The 21,346-nt window shown below is 32.9% G+C and overlaps 3 protein-coding genes, 1 non-coding gene and 1 pseudogene across 4 annotated transcripts; 3 read left to right on the top strand and 2 right to left on the bottom strand.

The window, feature by feature from the left end:
• Positions 1-252: 252 nt before the first annotated feature.
• LOC124931666 (DNA replication complex GINS protein PSF2) lies at positions 253-3,361 on the bottom strand. Its single transcript, XM_047472188.1, has 8 exons — positions 3,171-3,361; positions 2,950-3,024; positions 2,743-2,857; positions 1,119-1,218; positions 988-1,018; positions 810-902; positions 555-731; positions 253-473 (listed from the first exon to the last, which is right to left on the bottom strand). Exons 1-8 carry the CDS (start codon positions 3,216-3,218, stop codon positions 450-452), a joined length of 663 nt encoding a protein of 220 aa, XP_047328144.1. The 5' UTR covers positions 3,219-3,361; the 3' UTR covers positions 253-449.
• A 5,465-nt stretch (positions 3,362-8,826) lies between these two features.
• On the top strand, positions 8,827-11,957 carry LOC124932195 (triosephosphate isomerase, cytosolic). The gene is made up of 9 exons (XM_047472811.1): positions 8,827-8,985; positions 9,255-9,330; positions 9,624-9,747; positions 10,040-10,124; positions 10,219-10,351; positions 10,577-10,671; positions 10,849-10,927; positions 11,468-11,550; positions 11,646-11,957. Exons 1-9 carry the CDS (start codon positions 8,947-8,949, stop codon positions 11,694-11,696), a joined length of 765 nt encoding a protein of 254 aa, XP_047328767.1. The 5' UTR covers positions 8,827-8,946; the 3' UTR covers positions 11,697-11,957.
• A 1,270-nt stretch (positions 11,958-13,227) lies between these two features.
• LOC124933236 lies at positions 13,228-13,432 on the top strand (annotated as a pseudogene).
• An 819-nt stretch (positions 13,433-14,251) lies between these two features.
• On the top strand, positions 14,252-14,483 carry LOC124933235. Its single transcript, XR_007098934.1, has one exon. It is a non-coding gene; the product is annotated as a small nucleolar RNA U3 (small nucleolar RNA).
• Positions 14,484-15,772: 1,289 nt separating this feature from the next.
• LOC124929804 lies at positions 15,773-16,489 on the bottom strand. Its single transcript, XM_047470195.1, has one exon. The coding sequence runs from the start codon at positions 16,487-16,489 to the stop codon at positions 15,773-15,775; it is 717 nt and encodes a 238-aa protein (XP_047326151.1).
• Between the last annotated feature and the right edge of the window lie 4,857 nt (positions 16,490-21,346).

The raw sequence follows: 21,346 nt of genomic DNA on the forward strand, positions 1-21,346 counted from the left end.
CTCTGGCAGTTGGATCCAAATCGCTCTCAGGCTCCAAATTGGGATTTGGATCCAAAAATAACCAACAAAAAGGATGTTTAGAACACCTGTCATGTTGGCTAATACATAATAAAGACAGTTTCTATTGTATTATTATTATTATTATTATTGAATCGGATTCTTTCTTTCCAAATGCTTCTTCTTTCAAACCCCTCACCCCCCACTGAATCTCTTAGTAAATTAAGCCTATACTACTCTATGACCAGATGATTCTCTATCAAATGTTTTCATTATTATTCCACACCTTTATGTGTCTTGCTTTGTTAGCTGGTGTCAACAATAACAAAAACAATAATAATAATAATACACCTTCATTTCCTTTGTTCAACCTTAAGATTACAGCGACAATTACCTAGAGCTCCGTGCCAGAAAAAATCTTCAATTGTTAGTTTGTCACAATTCAAAGTTCATCATCTCCCAGGTTTTAGTGGTCGCTGAGAAACAAAAAGCATAATGAGTATTCAAAGTTTATGATAAAAATAGACCAATAAAAAGAGAGAACATGATTAACTTACTTTGGCCCAAGTATTGGCTGCTGCTGCTGCTGGTGGTGGTTGGACTCTTCTGCTTGTACTACCACCCCTATCCGCTACATCTTGTCCATCAGGACTATCTAGTTTATAGAATGTCTCAAGTGTCTTCACAACAAAAGGCCTCACTATATTCACTTCCATTGCAGATACATTCTTAAACTGCACCCCACAAGTTCATAATCTGAGTAGCTCATAATTATGCAGACAGAATAATATATATATATAAACAGGAGAGACCTTCAATGCAGATGTACGCTCAGATATCTTCTCCAAGCCGGTACCAATCTTGTGAAACCTTACATCCTTGATGTCCTCGATAAGAGACCTAACCTGGAATAAAAAATCACTCATGTGTGTGTGGGAAACCCTCGTATGCATGGAGAGAGCATAACTGAAAGAATCTCCTCAAGCTTACCATATACACATCAGCTATATCATCACGAGCGCTGTTGGAAACATGAAGGACAAAATAAATAAATAAATAAAACATGTTTAACAAGTCTACCACAATGTATAATGGCAAAAATTAAAATATAAACTTCTTACTGGTCAAATAGAAGCCTTGAAATTTCTACATAATGAAAGGGTAGTGGTTGACAGACAGCCTTATCATCTCGCTCTGCTTCCAAGACCTGTGTCAATTTATCTGATCAAATAGAATAATATTAGTGAGAGTTTCCGTCACAACTTGCTAGCTAGTCTCACATGCCAAGGTTTGTTAAAATTACTTGGGCTTTGTTTGATCTCTGCTTATTTGAATAACTAAGTGGTTATTTCCAATTAACCTAATGAAAATGATTCGTCCTTTCAAAATAAATAAATCCAAATAGGCAGGTCAACTAGAAGGTTTCAAGTACAATGTTGTGTGCATCCTTATAGACGATTGCCTATTTTTCCTTAATGAGGATACTCACATTGAATTTACAGTAAGGGTGGGCTTTTCCTTTCTCTTTTTCTGTCTTCAATTTGTTATCCTTAAACAAGTGGGTCAAATAGAAGCCTTTGACCCACTATTATAGTGCAATGAATGAATGGAAATTTGTGATCCTATAGTGACCCACCTAATGATCACAAATTGCCATTTCTGCAATGAATGGAAATTTTAAAGAGACTTGTGTGACCCCCCAAGGCCTTGAATTTGCCAAATAAGCTCCTAAGACCTTGTAACAGAAGAAGATTTTCAATGGAAAACTAGAAAGGCAGGAGAGAGGTAACGAGTTTAACTTCATTGGAACACCTGAAATGAAGAAGAGGGGGCTTAAGGAATAAGAACTAGATTTTATAGCTTCTTTTCCTTTTTTCTTCATGCTTTTCTAGGGAATTTCTATTGGATTCCTTCCTTTTGTGGACACTTCTTATGTTACAGACCTAGTTTACCTTGAGCTAGGCTTCCTTCTTATTGTACATGACTGATGGCTCCCTTTTGGAGCAATATGTTAATACTTTCAAGTACATGAAAACCTAACAAATATTAGTTGTACAAGAAAGATACATACTTTCAAACCCAACAATGTTCATCATAGAAACCAATGAGAAGCTTAAATCTATAATGCAGGTCTTACTATTTGTAAGGTAGAAGAACTATGTCAGATAAAGAGGAAAGACGCAAAATGAAAGGGAGTAACCTAAAACCTGCAAGTCATTTAGACATGCATGTTAATCCAAATTACTTAGTGGAGTGTTACTGCTTCCAGAAAGTTCTAAAAATTAGCAAAACAATGCATAAACATGTATTGTTTTGATGATACATAATTCTGTCAATCTGACCCCTAGTTGTGCAATACAATCATTTGGATGATCAGAGATGGATAAGAGGAAGGAAACCACAACTCAATTTGTAATGGTTTATCTGGTAGATAAAAGAGATACCATCCATTGTCAGTTGATGTGTTGGGTTCATATAAAAATCAGTTTCAATTCTTGCTTTCAACTAGGTTGCATAGAAAAAAAAACATTGAATACAAAATTAGTCAAATGTCAAATGGAAGTCAGATCTCCATCAAGAATGTAAATGATCTTTTTAAGTACGGTATTATTATGTCTGGTTTTTCATCTGTCCCAACCTGTCAAACTGCTAGTGACTATTTGAACTAAGAAGGTCAAGCAATGAAGAAGAAGAATGATTAACTAAATGGATAGGCAAAATTAAGTCAGGAATTAGCAAGCTTACCAACTGACATCCACTCTGGAGGTTGAATTGTACATTTTCCTCTCTTCTTCAAAGCGACAGCCAACCACAGAGGTACTTTAGCAGCTAGTTGTGGATGAAAAGGGCCAAGGTCTCCCTGTTAATATCATATAAACTATCCTAAATAAGTGTCATAAGAATGTATTTTGTTTGAACATGAATTAGTAGAGAGAGTGAAAAGAGAAGTACACAAATAAAATTGAGAGTGCCCATTTTCATATTTGGAACGATCTCGATCATCTCGTCTTCCGCTAAAAACTCCAACTAATGAAACAATAGACATAATATCCATCAGCACTTCAACGCCTAAGTAAGCTTCTAAAGAAAATATTTTTGTAGAGATTTGTCACGCGTTTCGGAACGAAGAATCGGATCATGAAACATAGATGGAAGATTGAGCTAGAACGAACCTCGGCCGCTGAGAATTCGGAGCAGAGGGGATTAGATTGGCCTGACATTGCTGCAAAATCCTGATTCTAAAACCTTACAAACAGATCTAGAGAATTAACTGAAGAAACAAGCTGTAGATTTGCTCGACGAGAGGAATTCTAGAGGGGCGGGAAAAGATATAATTTTACTTCAAGTGAAATGAAAGAGAAGAGTGATTGGGTTAGGGTTTAAAGATGGCGGGTGTTGTAATAAATCATTTTAAAATATATTTTACATGGGAAATTTGACCAAATGACCCTTTTTAAATGCGCTCGTGAATGGCCTTGATAATCACTTTAAAGTTTTTTTACGAAAATATTTCATTTGCGTAACGCGAGAGAGAATCGTCACGCGATAGTAAATATGTGAAAAGTTGAGAATACCCTTACTATTTAATATAACTTTGACCTATTTTTTTTATTTCTTTCCTCCTCATTCTCTCTTCCCGCTCTTCTCCTCTTTCTCTCTAAACGGCGGCGATCTTCGACGAACACCATCATGAGCACGAGCACTGTGACAACTGGTACTCGATTTGTTTGTTGTTTTTATTGTTTATTTAAATGCATACAGATGAGTTCATCTTGTCGATGATGATGTTTGCAGATAATGATGCTCTAATTCAGTTTCGTTTCAGAGAAAATTCATGTGATTCTCGCGATGGGGTTTCTCGCGAAGAGACATTCCTTTACGATGGGGTTTCTCGCGAAGGGTCTTCCCTTTTCGCGAAAGGCACGATCGTCTCGCGAAGGGGATTAATCGTTTTGTGAAGGGCATGATCGTCTCGCGCGAAGGGGACTGACTAATCGTCTCACGAAAGCACCATATTTAATGAATAATTGCATGTCTTCTTCAATAGTATTATTTATCCATTCATTTTTCTATTGCAGTTGAAGTATTGATTTTTTATAATGGAGAGTGGAAATTTGTTGTTGATTGTATAATGTCTTTTCATTTAACTTCAATCAAAACTTTGGATTACCCACAAATGTTACTGAAGAAATTTAGAGAAAAGTGAGAAATTTTATTTCTTGTTTATTGGTTGTGTTTCTTACATAAGACATCTAGTACTTAAATAGTAAAAATTACATTTGCAGAAAAGTAAATAATTAAATAGTAAAATCATGTAATTGATTTGACAATCAACAATTAATTAACAAATCAATTAGTCTAATTGATTGATTTACAAATTAATTAGTCTAATTGATTAATTTGCTACTGACTTTCTCAACATTTCATTCTCAGTCAATTAGCAACTCAATTAGTCTACTTGATTAATTTGCTATTGACTTTCCATATTTGAGATAATTCTACACTCCCCCTCAAGTTGGGTAATAGATATTGAGATTGCCCAACTTGCCACATACTTCCTCAAATCGACTTAGAAGAGATTTGATGAGAATGTTAGCCCCCTAATAAAAAATGACTTGGGCAACTATGAGAGTGGAGAGGATGTTGTCGAGGAGGTGAAAATGTTGATGACATTCTTTCAATTTGACTGATTCAAATCCATGATTCACTTAGTTAGAGGAGTGGTTCTTGGCTCTTGACACTTGGCTCTTGGCTCTTGGCTCTTGGCTCTTGGCTCTTGGCTCTTGGCTCTTGGCTCTTGGCTCTTGGCTCTTGGCTCTTGGCTCTTGGCTCTTGGCTCTTGGCTCTTGGCTCTTGGCTCTTGGCTCTTGGCTCTTGGCTCTTGGCTCTTGGCTCTTGGCTCTTGGCTCAGCTCTTGAAGTGAAAAGTGATAATTTTTTAAGAGATGAAATGTTGGAAGAAATTTGTCGAGACAGAAGCCGATGCTTGTAAAAAAAAAAGGAGAAAAAATAAATCTATCGAGACACGAAGACGATGTTCGATACAAATTCGACAGAACTATGAAAAAACGCACTGGGATTTGTGATAAATAATATTTAGAGAAATATGATATTATAGAATCATTTGAGTTCTTCTCCAATGGCTATTTCCACCATTGGAGGAGGCAGCGGAAAATTGTGAGTCAGTTTCTTTAAGATGAAAAAATCCGCTCTGATACAATGAATAAATTTAGAGAAAAGAGAGAATTTTTATTGCTTGTTTATTGGTTGTGTTTCTTACATAAGACGTCTAGTGCTTAAATAGTAAAAATTACATTTGTAGAAAAAGAAATAATTAAATAGTAAAATCATGTAATTGATTTGACAATCAAGATTGTAGAAATATTTTCAAATATGGAAAGTCAGTAACAAATCAACCAATTAGACTAATTTATTTAATAATTGACCGAGAATGGAATGTTATAAGTAGCAAATCAATTAGACTAATTGATTTGTTAATTGATTTGCTAATTGATTGAAGATTTGATGTGAAATCAATTATATGATCTTATTGTTTAAATCTTTACTTTTCTGCAAATGTAATGTTCACTATTTAAGCACTAGAGTACTTATGTAAGAAACACAAACAATAAACTAGCAATAAAATTTCTCTCTTTTCTTAAATTTTCTACAACTACGTTTGTCGAATTAGTTAATATATTTTATGATAGACTTAACGTGCAAAAATTTACATATGATTTAGTGTTTCAAGTCAAGTATGATGTTCCGCGCATCACAAATCCTCCCCCCTCTTGTTATTGATCAAGATCAGGATGTGAGCACATATTTATCACGGTTGATTTCGGGTCGCACTGTGTCACCACTGTGTCTCTTTGTAATAGAGAAGTCACCACTTACTTAAGAAAAGATATCACTATTTACATATCTAACTCAAGAAAATATATTACCACTTACTAAAAAAATATATATCAGGAGTTGTACCATCGTAGGATGTCTTTGAAAGTCAAAATGAAGCAGGAGAAGAAGAAAATTATTTACCTCATTATGAGGACTTGCATGCTACTACTAGTGCCGCATCAGCAACTGCACTCACGCCTCAGCGAACATCAATACCTACACCATATACTCCAAGAGCTTCATTTCAATCGACAAATTGATCATCAATATCTACGTCATTTAGTGCAAGAGCATCAATGGCTACATCATCGACAGACTCATCACTGACAGACCACTCATTTGGGATGACATTAAGTAGTGAAACCGTATTGAAAGTCAGTGCGTTGTTTGATAATAAAAAAGAACTTCAAATGATGTTATTTAAATATGCGATGACTAATCATTTTGAATTCAAGATAGAGAAGTCAATAAAACATCTTTGGTATTTGAAATATTTGGATGAGACATGCAAGTGAAGATTGCGGATTGTGAAAGATAAATTATCTAAGATGTTTGATATTCGGAAATTCGACCAATAACACTTATGCTCAGTTTTGTCGAGATAGAGAAAATAATGCAAACACCAACATGAGTTATTAGGCAGTGCATGAAGAGTAAGTAAATGGACCATCACCACGACCACTTACCTAAGAAAATAATTAAAGGCATTCAAACAAGTTATGTGATACATTTGAGTTATAATAAGGTTTGGAGGTCAAAGAAAAAGACTTTAATGACGATGCGAGGAAAGGTAGATGATTCCTATGGAAAATTGTCATCATACTTTTACATGTTGGAGAAGAATAATCCGGGGATCATAACAGATATCCAGACAGACGAACTCGGTCACTTCAGGTATATGTTTATGTCATTAAGCCTCTCAATTATGGGTTTCAAAGTCTCTCTGCAGTCATGTATTATGCGTTGATGCCAATTTTTTTAAGCACAATGTTGAATGTCATCTATTGGTGTCTATAATATTTGATGCGAATGAACAACTATATCATGTTGCATTCAGCATTGTTGATTCAGAGAATAATAACTCCTGGACTTATTTAATGCAAAAACTGAGAGATGCAATTAAATTAGTTGATGATCTCGTCTTCGTATCCGATAAACACCCAAGTATCGCCAATGCCTTTTGTTTCGCTAACACAGATTCTCTTCAAACCCATGAATGATGTTGATACATTGCCAAATGAAGTCATGCTTAATTGTAAAAAATAAGAAATATTGACCCATCACAAGAAGGAAATTCCCATCACGAGAATGGACGACCCTTCACGAGAAGCCCCATCGCGAGAATCACATGAATCTTCCCTGAAACGAAACTGATTCAGAGCATCATCTGTAAATATCATCATCATGAACAACCAATATGAATAAGATGAACAATAAGAGCAACCTCATGGTTAAGGGTTTGAAGATGCACATAATGGAAATAAGAATATAAATTGATCCAATCACATGATATTAGAACGGATTTTTGTCGTCGATCTATATGATGTGTTTGTTTAGGTTTCTACCGCCGTCGCCGTCGCGAGAGACAAATAATGCGGAGTATAGAGAGAAGAGAGAAGAGAGAGAAAGGAAAATAACAAAATACATTTTTTTTGAGTATTTATATAAAGAACATTTTTCCATCGCGTGACGATTCTCCCTATCGCCTTACGCAAATGAAGTATTTTCGTAAAAAAAATATAAAGTAGTCACTAGCGCAATTAAAAATATTTGCTGGTCACCAACGCATTTAAGTCGTTTTTAAGGTCATTTTCATCCAATTTCTCTTTTACATTAGGAGAGATAATTTGATTTTTATTTTTTTATTTTTTTACATAAAACTATATTATATGTTAGGATTGAAATTTAATTACTTGAATTTGAATATATATTATTAATATTAATCAAATATTATTTAACCTAATTTATTATAACATTGTGTCAATTTTTTTTGTCTAAGATTTGTTCTTAATAAAAAAAATAATTTTAATTTTTTAAATTTAAAAAATATATATATTTTATGGACATGCTAATTACTTAAATTTTAAAAAAAAAAAATCTGTTCAAAATATGAACTTACTAAATTAAAAAAAAATTATATTTTAACTTCATAAATTAAAAAAAATATTATCAGTTCAACTCTTTAATCTTGTTATAAATAATAAAATAATAAGTTATTTTGTTTAAAATATATATTATATATATTGAAATTACAATTTGAAACTAAAAATAGTTTAACGATAATTATAAAATTATATTATTTTTAATTTCATTAATTTTTTAATTCTTAACCTTGTATTATATGTTATCTAACCTAATAATTGGAATTAGTTTCGATTCAAATTTTAATTCAAATTTTATGATTATTAGTCAAACCTATAATATCATATTTTATTTTCAAATTATTTAATTAATCAGTTAAAACAATTTTTTAAATAAAATTTTAAATATAAAAGATACTCATAGTTAAAAATCCAATATCATAATTTTTAATTAAATAAAAATTTTAATAATGGACTTTCGGTCGGTATTTTTAAGGCTGTGTCAGACTTTCACTACTAAAAAAAAACTTTTATTTTTTTAAATTGAGTACAATCTCTCTTAATTGAGTCCACTTTAACTTAATAATTTATAAATTAAAACAATTATTTATAAGTTTTTCACAAGTTGCATATAGTTGTTAATTAACTTTAAAATTTTAAATGTATATTTTAGGATCATTATTCGGGTGGGTATTACATAAATATAAAGGTGTTGAGATATCCGCTCATGACCACACATGTTATCTTCACTAGTTGACTGTGCAAATACCATAATACCCTTCCATTAACAGAACCTATTAGCGAATATCCACCGTCTCTTCAAAGAACGGTAGGGGCACGATCGCCATTCCATACAAATATGAGTGTCTCCGGATCCTCCACGGTATATATAACTCCAGGTCGTCAATTGATCTCTCTCGCTCTAACACATTGTCTTCTTTGAGTAATCTTTCTTAAAAATATCGTTGAAGATGGCCAGGAAGTTTTTCGTCGGCGGTAACTGGAAATGCGTAAGCTTTCATCCGATCTGATCTTCTTTCTTATTCGTTGACTTGTATGATCTGATTTTTCTCATACCCTTTTTGGGACTTAGGATCTGACACGTTCCTTCAATTGCTATGCTTGAAGTGTGTTATTGATTCGTTATTCAGCTCTTAATTTAGGCGATTGTTAGTGATTTGTGTATCAGATCTTCATTTTACTTGAGAATTCTCTTTCTGATTAATGGGTCTTTATCAAGATGTAATTCTGTTGTGTTTGGAATTTTATGATTACTCAGAATGGAACGACGGAAGAAGTGAAGAAGATAGTTGCAACTCTCAATGATGGACAAGTTCCTTCAGCAGATATTGTGGGTGAGTGGTGGAAATAATAATAACTTCTTTCACTTTCTTGTCTTGTTCTTATGGAGAAATTGCAGTTTTTAGTACTAAATTATATATACTTCACAGTCTGTTACATGTTATTAAAAGAGCCTAAATCTTAATTTTTATAAAGTATCTCAATCAAATAAGTAGCATAATACTTGAGGATGTATTTTCTTGTTTTCTATCTGAGCAATCCAGTGGTGAACTTACATATAGATTTCAAAGAATGGTAATTTCCTTATAACACCAATCTTATTGGCCTTTCTTTCCCTTCTTTGCAGAGGTGGTTGTCAGCCCTCCATATATTTTTCTTCCTGTGGTTCAGAGTTTATTAAAACCCGATTTCCATGTTGCTGCCCAGAATTGTTGGGTTAAGAAAGGAGGTGCTTTTACTGGTGAAGTTAGGTACGAAACTAATTCATGATTTTGATCTTTTTCATATTCTGTCTTATCCTGTGTCCATAGGACTTATTCAATATATGCTGAAATCCATTTCAGTCTACTGTTGTATTGTTTTACCATTGTCATATCAGTTATTTTTTGAAATTCAATTAACTTCTCAAATGAATTGTTTTACTTGCATTTCATGTTCTTTGTTGCTTAAGAACATTTATGGGGGGTTGAGTCTTATGAACTTTATTTTTTTCCACCCAAATGACTTTTTTTGTCTTTGTTTTGTTTGGATTCCCTTCTGCAGCGCTGAGATGCTTGTGAATCTGGGTATCCCCTGGGTTATCCTTGGTCATTCTGAGAGGAGAGCATTGCTCAATGAATCAAATGAAGTAAGTTTTTACTTTTAACAACATGACCTATTTCATCTAATGAGTTATGCACCTGCATATATCCTTAATAATGTTGGTGTATTTGTAATTTCAGTTTGTTGGAGATAAGGTGGCTTATGCTCTTTCCCAAGGTCTAAAGGTCATTGCTTGTGTTGGTGAGACACTTGAGCAGCGTGAATCTGGATCAACCTTGGAAGTTGTTGCTGCACAAACAAAGGCAATTGCAGGTATATGTTTAATTTCTAGTTATAAGTAAAAATATATTGTTGCTTAATGATTTCTCTTTCCCGTTTTTATAGGAAATTAATGTTTATTGTCCCATGAACTTCTGTTTCTAACTTATTATGTCATAAAGTATCTTGATACATATTTTAATATCTCCTGAACAGCCTAAAGGGTTTTATTCACTCAAAATCTATGTTAACTTCTTTCCTTTTTATATATGTTTATAGACCGCGTGACAAGCTGGGAAAACATTGTTGTTGCCTATGAACCTGTGTGGGCCATTGGAACTGGAAAGGTTGCAAGTCCTGCTCAAGCTCAGGAGGTAATTAAGAGTTTGTTTGAACCTAGAAAACTCCATTGTTAATGGAAGGATCTAAGATGATATTCCTGGTCATGAAGCTCCCTCTTTATGGGGAAGAGTTTATTGTCAAGGTTGTTGCAAGTTGTGATATGTTGTAGCCTCTGTTTGTTGATGAAAACAATATTTTCTATGTGACAGGTACACAATGAATTGAGAAAATGGCTTCATGCAAATGTTAGTCCTGATGTTGCTTCTACCACTCGCATCATTTATGGAGGTACATTTTGATATTCTATTATTAGATATTTGGTGTCTACATGTGAAACTGTTTCAACAATTGTCTCGAATATACAGTTGCAAAATATTCACACCACACATTTTCACTAACAGCTGGTTAGAATTCAAATTTAGCGAGTTCTTGTAAAATAGTTGTGCTCAAATGTTTGGATGTCCAAGTGTAATTATTTATAAATTTCTAAAGCTTTTGCTAAAATCTTGTATTTATTTATGGGGTTTTTCAAGTACGTTAATGAATAATTTCATTGTTTATTTTAGGGAAAAATCTCATTTTGAAACTTGCATTAAATGTTCGCATAACTTATAAAGAAATCAACTGACAATTGAGTTTGTTCATGAATGTTGTAAACAAGTTTTTTTTTTGTGTTGTAATGTTATTAGATCATTTAGAAACCTAACCCCAAATGAACAAGCTTTAACCAAGCTGAATAGAAGACTACTTTGATTGCTCTTATTTGTCAAACGTGGACTTCAAATTCATGCTTCCGTTTTGACTTAAGTTGGTTTAATTTCGATGTAGGTTCTGTTAGCGGTGCCAACTGCAAGGAACTGGCAGGAAACCCTGATGTGGATGGATTCCTGGTTGGTGGAGCTTCTCTAAAGGTATTGATTTCAGCTTAAGATCCTTTCACACTTGCTATTGTTGTTTTCCCTTTGCCCTAATTCTCTTTCATTGTATCTGATTCATTCATATACAGCCGGAATTCATTGACATTATCAAGGCCGCCGAAGTGGAGAAAAAGGCTTAAGCTCATCATAAGCTATATATATTATGATGTCTTGTAGCTCATCCCTCTTGCTAGTTTTTTCATGAAGCTAGGAAATGTGTACTCTTTTTTTTGTCAAATTTCCTGAAATTTGAGAATAAGTTCTTATTGCCTTTTTTCCTTTTCAATGAGAACCCCCCCACCCACTAAAGGTAAAAAGTGCAATGATTCTCTTGAATTTGATACTTGATGAGTTCATTTATGGACAATGTTTTTAATAAATTTGTAGTTATGATTTTTAATAATAACAAATTTCTCACCAAGTTTTGATTATGTTTAGTTTGTCACCTGGTACAAAGCTATTTTTTTATGTCAAAAACTTTATTAAATAATGCTTATATTTGAAATGAAACTTTTTCTTTTTAACCTTTTATCTTTTACAAAATATTATCATTAAAATTGAGATAAACAGATTTAAAATATATATATTTTAAATTATGAATCTTCACAATTATTGACCCATTCTTTATTTATTTATTATTATTAATTTTCTTCTTGTCACGTCTCCTTTTAATTGGAGTTTGCCTAGCTTTCCTTAATTTTAATTAGAGTTGAAATTGAGTTTATTTATGTTAAAAAAATGATTTTTGAATATATTTTAAATTATATTTAGTACTAAAAAGTGTAATTTGACATGATACAAATATTCTTCAAGAAAAAATAGTTTAAATATATATATATATATATATATATAAAATTGAGTTGGATTGGATTAAACTTTTTAAATAATTATTTATTATTATTTTAAATACTTATAACAAAAGAAAAGATATTACGTGAAATGCACCACTTCATCTTCTTCTTGATTACTTTCTGCGGATTTTGTTATTTCGTCGCTGCAATTCTCGAATTTCACCAAAGTTACGAAATGACCGGCTAAAGTAGCGTCGTGTAATATGAACGGCTGGCTGACCACGATCGGAAGATAGAACGATCTCCGACAGAAATTTCACTATTCGCATCACTTGAGCTCTCTCTCGGATTGTAAGATATGATTTCTTCCCTTAGCTTGACGCAATAGGCTAGGGTTTTGTTTTTGCACTGTTTGTTTGACGTATCCTACTTACTTTTAGTCTGCATTGCACAACTGTCTCTCTGGGAACACCTGGGATAAATTTCTTGATACTCACCTATTCTTTGTATACATCGAATTCATTCTTCATCTGCTTTGGGGATGAATAATAATGAATTGATGATGGAACAGGCAACAGGATATATAATTAATTCCAACAACTGATGAGATCTCTCTCTCTTTCTCTATCATTTAGAGATCTCTCAATAGATCTTCTTTGGTAAATTTGAGGTTATATTTATTATAATCTTGTTTGGGTAAATAATTGTATAGATTATTTGAGGATAAATAATGGTGTAATAACTCTGTTGATTAAGAATATAATTAAATTTAACCATATCCCTAAACAAGACCTTAAGTTACTTGCCAATTGTTACTTTGGTGATCCCACATGATATTACTTTCTACACTATATACTAAAATGGTTAGAGATAACAAGGCACGACCTTACTTGAACATGATCTGTTCTATAGGCTTGTACATCTGTATCCGACAGGAATCTATGTCTGGTTGATGAGACACATGTACTCTAGACCAGAGCGTTGCTGTTGGCCACACTGGCTTTGGTTTGTGTGTCACATTGTTGTAGAGGATCATTCTTAGTCAGTTTCCTGCCTGGGTTGGTCTAGTGGTTGTCTGACAGGCTCAATTTTTTCTTATCATTTTTCATAAATGGTCCGAGTTTGAAGTCTCGAACTCATGACCATGAGAACATGAATTCTTGTGAATGAATCCAGGATTGGTTAGTATTCTATTCAAGAGGAGAAGAAACCATCTGGTACTACATACAATTTTGGGGATAAGAATATCAATATTCTCAAAAATGTAGAAGAACAAGAAATAGGCCTTGATTTGTTCATCAAATTATTGACCCATAAAAATAACTGTGCCCTACAATCCAAATTCTTATGCTTGTTCTAGTTTCAACACTGTCTTTGTTGGGGCAAAATCTTTTGTTTGTAGGTAGCTAGTGTATATTATATGGGAGAGAGTGTTAATGAAATAATTTTATAGCTTACACTATCTTCCTTCCATGATTAACTAATTCCAACACCTGATCATGTTATCTCTCGATTGCTTCTTGGTTAACTAATTTCAACACCTGATCATGATATCTCTTTGTTACTGTAGCATCTTCGGATCTCATTTTCTTGGCCAGAATTATTCTATCACAGTTTTTCTCTCAACTATTTAGAAATTGTTTGGTTGATTTGGGGTTATTTTCATTAAATCAATTTATTTTTAGACAGTAATCTCGTTTGGTTGAATAAGTTATAGTGTAATAATTCTGTTATCGTTTAATTTAATTAAATTTACCTTATTCCAAACAAGTCCTTTAATAAGGTTACCTGTTATCGTTTCCTTAAATTTACCTTACCTTAAGTTACCTGTTGTTTTTGTCCCACATTGCCTAGGTTATCTAAGTTTATGCACTATATATTAATAAGGTTAGAGAGTACCAGTCACGACCTTACTTGAACAGGATCTGTTCTATAGGCTTGTACATCTGTATCCTTGAATTACTAAGGAGACAGGAATCTATGTCTGGTTGATGAGATGTTGCCGCTAGACCAGAGCGTGATTAACGGTGCTGTTATCTACCGGCTCTGGCTTGTAGTCTGCACTGCTGTAGAGGATCGTTCTCAGTTGGTGCCTTTGGCCCTTGCTGGGTTGGTCTAACGGTTGTCTGACAGACAATTCTTTTTTCCTCTTGTCAAAACTCTTTTTTTATGTCTCTATATGCCTGCAAAGTGTTTGTTGGAATGCACAATGAAACGATCTATATGTCGTTTTTTCTTTTCAAAACATATTTTAAGCAAGACTTTACTTGAAGATGATCTGTTCTGTCTGCATACATACTTTGACATCTAAAAAGACAGGAATCTACGCTTTCCTCTATTTGTGTGAATATTGTTTTCGTGTAAGAAGAGTCTCAAAGTTTTCAACAAAATGCAGACACTGAAAGCAAAACCTCATATATATATATATATATATATATATATATATATATATATATATATATGACTTCTTAATTAGTTCTTGGGGGAAGTCTTGCTATTTACCTGAGATATGCTAGCTCTTTCTACATGTTGAAGAAAAAAAGAGGTAGATATGCTCTTTCTACTATTTCAAATATGTCCTAACGATTTCACACTGCCTAGTTACTTGATGAGTCTAAACCTTTCAATTTTGAGGTTTTCTTAGCAAAAGAGGTAGTACTTGAAAAAGGTGAAAGTAAAGCTAATAATTATATATACTTTAAGAAAAATATTGAATTCAGTTTCTAGGTGATTACCTTCTTCAGATGGTTCAAGAATTTGGAGACACTAACTATATAAGAAGCAATATGAAAGAAAAGATGGTTGGAAACTGTAAGCACACTGCATTGTTGGTAATATAGCTAGTATGTATACTATCTTACACTAACTTCCTTCCATGATTAACTAATTCCAACACCTGATAATATCTCTCTATTTCTGTGTAATCTTCAGACCTCATTTCTTTGTCCTGCATTTTACCTTATCAAAGTTTATCTCTCAAACTCTTTAGAACTTGTTTTTGTTAATTTGGGGTTATTTTTAGTGTAATCTTGTTTTGGGTAAATATTTATATGGATTAAATGTGGATAAATTATGGTGTAATAATTGTGTTGATCATTTTGTTTTATTAAACTTAACCATGTTTCTAATAAGTCCTCCGAGGTAACTAATGTTTATATCCCTCGTTGCCCAAATTATATTACATTCCTAATAACACAAATTATTCAACTTATACAATTTCTTATAATTTAAACACAATTATATAAGTTATACTATTTGTACCCGGGATGGACACGTTTTGTTATTAGGAGGAAAGTATTATTTATTACATTTCCTTTAGAATAGGGAACGGGCGACCCAAAGTCCGGCCCTGTTTGTACCCCCTTTAGTCCATAGTGAGAAATTGGGTCAAATTTGTTTCTCTGTTCCGATTGCTGGTGACGTGATCATCCGCCGGCGGTGATGATATCGATTAAAGTGGAAGTTGGGTCAGCAGTACCAGTGGTGATAAGTTGTATTAGAGTAATTGATGAATTTGAGAGAATGTCCCACCAAGAAGATTCGCCGGTACCGGTAGTAGTCCTAGTCCTAGACGACTCAAGTGAGCGCCGATGACGCATCTGTCGCTCCATTATCTTCATGAGACAATAAACGTGGCACCAATGAAGCCCGCAGTGAGACACGTATGACCACCCCGGCACGCCGTGGTTGTTCTCCCACAAAGTGGTTTTCTTGCAATGGAAACAAGTTGAAGAACCTGCTGCAACATTATTAATAATAGTACTAATTAGGAACATGTCTGTATCGGGTAAGTGGATCTTTTGGGGAAGATTGGCGCAGCAAGGGTGGAGGTCCTGTCCACGGTCCTTGCAGTGGTAGAAGAAGCCATGGATAGGCCTACCGCAGGCATCACAGAAGAGGCGGTGGAGGGACGGATGGTGGTGGAAGTCGAATTTGTTGTATCCTCCTCCTCTTCCAGCTTGATGATCATGGAGGATGGTGAGAGAAGGGAGATGACATTCCTTGTGAAGGTCGAAGTTGCAGATTTCGCATCGGTAGTGAGAGCCATATCCCCTTTCCTGGCAGCCGTCGCAGATGAAAGAATTGGTTTTGTAATTTAATTGGTGCCCACGCCGGCAATGCTCATTTCTCCCAGTAGTCATCGATCGTGTTCTTTCTTCTTTCTGCCTGGCTGCCTGCCTGCCTCCGATTTCAGATACATATAGAGAGAAAGAGAGGATTGCTTTTAAACTTAACGTGTTTAATTAATTTAATTCTTGTTTATCATCAACGTTAGAATATTCGAGCTAGTTTCCTTTTCACAAATTTAACGATTTTTAATTCACTCATTAATTTAATGTAGTGAGACTTTTTCTCATTGTAAAACATTAATATCTATATATGATTTAAAACATATATTAGTTTAATCTCTTAAAAAGTATTGACTTCATCATTCTTTTAATGTCGTGAGAAAAAAAAAATTGGATCTTAATATTTAAATGTATGTTAGTTTAATTATCAGTTGTTAATTGTTTCCTTAAGACCTAATCCATCATTTTTTAAGACACATCCAATGATATTGAATTCCATTTTTAATATATAATATATAGAGCAAATCATCTAATTTCTCTCCTTCAAAATTTAAATCTCACACGACAATTGATTCTCACAACTCTCATATGACATATTGAAGAAGGGTATAAGGAGATAAAAGAAAAAACATCTCATTCCAATAGTTATGGGTCATTCTCCTCAACAATCAGTTTAAACGAAGAAAGTATTCAACAATCCGAAAAACATTACTCAACCGATTAAAAATTTGACCGCATAGAAGAAACGCGACTCTAATGATTCGTTTGCGATTTCCTACAATCCAGGAAACATTATATGCACGACAACATTTAATGGTGGAAACTACATCGGTTGGAGTAGTGTATCATGTTAGCAATGGAATCAAAGTTGAAATTAAGGTTCATAGACGGATGATTAGTGGCTCTAAAAGATGCGGAACAATTTAATCGGTGGAGAAATGTAAATGGCTTAGTATGATCTTAGATCTTGAACATTGTTTCTGAATAAATCTAGGCTAACTATTCTTTCACTTTCACTCCTACTTAGTTGAATTTGTGGACTAATATCAAAGAGCCCTGACAAGAAAATAATAAATAATCTACAACGTACTCTTTCAATTAAAAAAAATATTATTATAAGATTAAGAAACTTTAGGATGAGATTATGGAAGCAATGAATCATTTTTATCGTTTTTCATCATTTGACAAGAGTTGAAACTATAGTTTGATGTCTCATTAGTAAAGCTCCGAAGATTATTGATGTGAAAAATTTTAGGTCTATCAGTCTCGTTTCGTCTTTATATAAAATTGTCGTAAAATGTTTGACCAACAAGTTGCGAAGGGTGTTAGAGACGGTCATATCTAGTAATTATACGACGTGCATTGTTTTCTATCATTGTTAATGGGAGTTCTTAAGGATTTTTTTGAGAGCTCCCGAGGGATCAAACATAGTGATCCACTCTCTACTTTCTTGTTCGTCATTGTTATGAAAACCCTCTTAAAAATGATGGTTTTCACAGAAAACTCGGGACTCATTTGTGGAGTGACTTGTGGGTCAAGAAGATATTATTTTTCCAGATCACATTTATTTTTTGCTGATGACACATTTTACATGATTTAAGCTACCTATAGGAATTTTAAACACCTTTAGGACATTTTATGATTATTCGGTGCATTTTTCGGTTTTCGAGTTAATCTTAATAAGTTAGATATTTTTTTCTCAAATTATTTTTCGAATACAGGAATGATGAAGTCGACAAATGTGTTAGAGTTTAGAATTGGTGCTCTTCCGTCAACTTATATTGGTTTGTCATTATGTGCTAAATTACGATCCAATGTCTATTGGGACTCGATTATCACTAAAATAAAATGTAAACTGTCTAATTGAAAAAATAAAATAATTTAGAAAGGGGGTCGATAGAATCCTCATCAAGAGTGTGTTATATCATCTATACCCACATAAATGATGTCTTTATTCAATGTCCTTAATGTTGTGGCGGTGAAAATGGAGATAATAATGTGTCAAATTATATAAATATCTTTTAACTCATCGTTTTGTCATCTAGTTAGTTGGAATAATGTTAAATGTTTTAAAGATCAAGGAGGTCTAGATATTCGAGATCTAGTTTTCTTTAATAAGGTTCTTCTATCAAAATAGTGTAGTAGATTTGTAACAAAATTGAATAATCTTTAGACATCGATGATCAGATGTAAATATGGTCATGATTGGTCTGGTTGGTTCATCAAAATATCTAATTATCCAGCGGGGTATAGCATTTGGATGTGAATTTATTATTTGTGGAAAAGTTTTCGTGAGCAGTCTAGTTTTATTGTGAGGATAGTTATTCGATTAGTTTTTGAAACATATTTGGTGTAGTGTCAAAAGTCTAGCTACAACATATCCTAAGTTTTTTTCCATTGATATATGTACAAATGTCATAGTTAATGACATGTTTAGTCACCGGTCTAGTGATTTCGCTAGCCGAATTATATTTAGAAGGAACCATTTGGAGAGTTTGTCTCATAATAGAGTTTTACTTTTGGTAGAATACAATCAAGTGTCCCCGTCTGAATAAGACGTTATGGGTTGATAAAAATGAATAGTTTTCATGTGAGGCATTGCTATAATTTGTTCGCTAAAATTATTCCATATATTTTTTATTAGGAGAAATTTTGAGAGTAAGAAATTCCATCTAAAATCTCATTCTTTGGATGAAGCGTTATTCACGATAGAATTCTTACTAATGATATATGCATAAAAATGTTATATTATAGTTAGTCATATGTGTCACGAAGAGGTTGAATAAGTAACTCACTTACTTTTGTATTGTCGAGATGTGGTTATTATTTATAATCTTTTGTGAAGTATTAATGTGATTCATTGAGTGATGTCCGAGTTTTTGAGTAGTTGTTGGAAAATTTGAATTAAGGTAACTGATATGACAAACCTACATATTTGGGTTAGCATCCTAATTATTTTTTTGGTGGACTATCTAGTTAGAAAGAAATATTTGAACTTTCAATTATCGTAGTCGTCCGATGCGTATAATTCCTAGTGTTATTATTATGACGTTTTTTGAGATTCATTTGGAAAGTCGATAAAGTCTGTCGCTTTCTTCTCAGGGACTTAGAAGCTCGATAACCTATTGAGTAACATTTTTTTCATGTCATTCTTTTTCGTTGTGCTTAAACGATTTTTATTATTTTTAATATACATAGACATTTTCCAAAAAAACTTTGGGATGAGTTAATGGTCTTAGAGCCATTAACATGTTGCGATTGTGTTCCAAGAACATTTTGTTGATGTAGAATGACAAAACTCTTAGTTCAACATTATACATCTAATAAACTCACACAGTTTTTTATGGGCTTAAATAATTATTATGATAATGCAAGATAACAAATACTCTCTATGTAACTAAAATAAAGAATTAATCGGGCATATGTAATGTTGCTGAGTAGAGAAAGGCAAAGGAAAGTTCAGTCATTAATGACAAAAAAATTGTTATGTTAATAAAGGATATTTCAGAACAAAAAGGGGCAAAAACATGAGAAAACTTCACTTTCACTGATATTTTCAATAAAAAAAATAATTGAGGTAGAGAAGTAAGATAGTCTGCAAACAAAAGTAATAACAAAGAAGTATCCTCCTCATGCTGCACTTAATGTAAAATTGAGGGACATAATCAAGAAGGGTGTTTCAAATTAATAGGTTACCTTAACTAGTGGAAGGGAACATAGATCAAAACTCAAAAATTCTTCAAATGCAACTAATGAACAACCACAACAATTTTTTAAGCTATTTACCAAGTTTAACAATGTTGAGTTGTCATTGTCATCAAAGAAGTCATGAAACGACTATTTGTTGAAGAAAAAGTCAAAGACGACTATTTTAAATATAACATTTTTAATAGCAATTTACTAGTGAATGTAGCTCAAATGTGCATAATAATCATAAGAATAATCTCATTTAGATAACTGATATGGCATGTATATATTCAAATCTAGGATGCATGACTGAAGTAAGAAATATTGTTAATGTGCATTTGTTTTTACTTGATGAATCATTAATTAAGCATGTAAAACAATTTAGAAACGTTAAGTTTGATGATACATTAAAAATCTTTGATGTCATGTATGTGCCAAATTTTTCATAACCTAATTTCAAATTTTAAGGTGTCAATTTTCTATTATTGTATGTTTATTGTAGGATCTTAAAAACAATAGCATTATAGGCAATGGAGAATTATCCCAAAATTTTTACTTACTAGAAAACTAGGAAATTAAAACTCTTTAAAAAATAATATCTTTAATTCATTATTGATTTCATGTTATTTCATAGAAGACTTGGACATTTATCTGATGTTGCACTTAAGCATTATTTCCATTTTTTTGGAAAAATGGTTAATACCATTTCATTAAAAATTTCAAAAGTGGGAGGGTCAAAAATATTAGCTAGATAGACCCTAGCTATGATTAAATGATTACAATCAACAAACCCTAAAACATCTGATTAGTAGCATTTACACAACCATACAACAAAGGAAACTAAAAAATTACAATCAATAACAACTCTTAATTATCCTAATTAGGGTGCTTATTTCCATATAAGTTTACTGCTTCATGTGTCATTCTTTCCCTTCTCCTGCCCTTTCCTTTTGCGATAAAAGGAGATTGAATTGAAGAAAATGATGAAAATTGCTTATTCTCATTGTGTAATCTTTCTTTGAACGAACCCATGCTAATCTGATAGAAAAGTTTTTTTTTTCCAGGATTTAGGATTCTTATCTTTGTTCATTGTGATATTTCCAATTTCTAAAATGAAGACTACCCTTCAACTCTAGTGCATCTATGACTATTAAATATTTTGAATTGATTCATATGAATGTAATTAATTATGAGGACCTATAAAGAATTCTCACTTAATTGTTTTTAAATGCTTATGGTAGA

Source organism: Impatiens glandulifera, chromosome 3 (genome assembly GCF_907164915.1).
Source record: "Impatiens glandulifera chromosome 3, dImpGla2.1, whole genome shotgun sequence".
NCBI lineage: Eukaryota > Viridiplantae > Streptophyta > Magnoliopsida > Ericales > Balsaminaceae > Impatiens > Impatiens glandulifera.

Coding starts and splice junctions, on each gene's coding strand:
- LOC124931666 (XM_047472188.1), bottom strand. CDS start 3,218: ATGTCAGGCCAATCTAATCCCCTCTGCTCCGAATTCTCAGCGGCCGAG. Junction 3,025..3,170: donor CCGAATTCTCAGCGGCCGAG/GTTCGTTCTAGC, acceptor TTGTTTCATTAG/TTGGAGTTTTTAGCGGAAGA. Junction 732..809: donor AGCGTACATCTGCATTGAAG/GTCTCTCCTGTT, acceptor TGTGGGGTGCAG/TTTAAGAATGTATCTGCAAT.
- LOC124932195 (XM_047472811.1), top strand. CDS start 8,947: ATGGCCAGGAAGTTTTTCGTCGGCGGTAACTGGAAATGC. Junction 9,748..10,039: donor GCTTTTACTGGTGAAGTTAG/GTACGAAACTAA, acceptor TCCCTTCTGCAG/CGCTGAGATGCTTGTGAATC. Junction 10,928..11,467: donor CACTCGCATCATTTATGGAG/GTACATTTTGAT, acceptor ATTTCGATGTAG/GTTCTGTTAGCGGTGCCAAC.
- LOC124929804 (XM_047470195.1), bottom strand. CDS start 16,489: ATGACTACTGGGAGAAATGAGCATTGCCGGCGTGGGCACCAATTAAAT.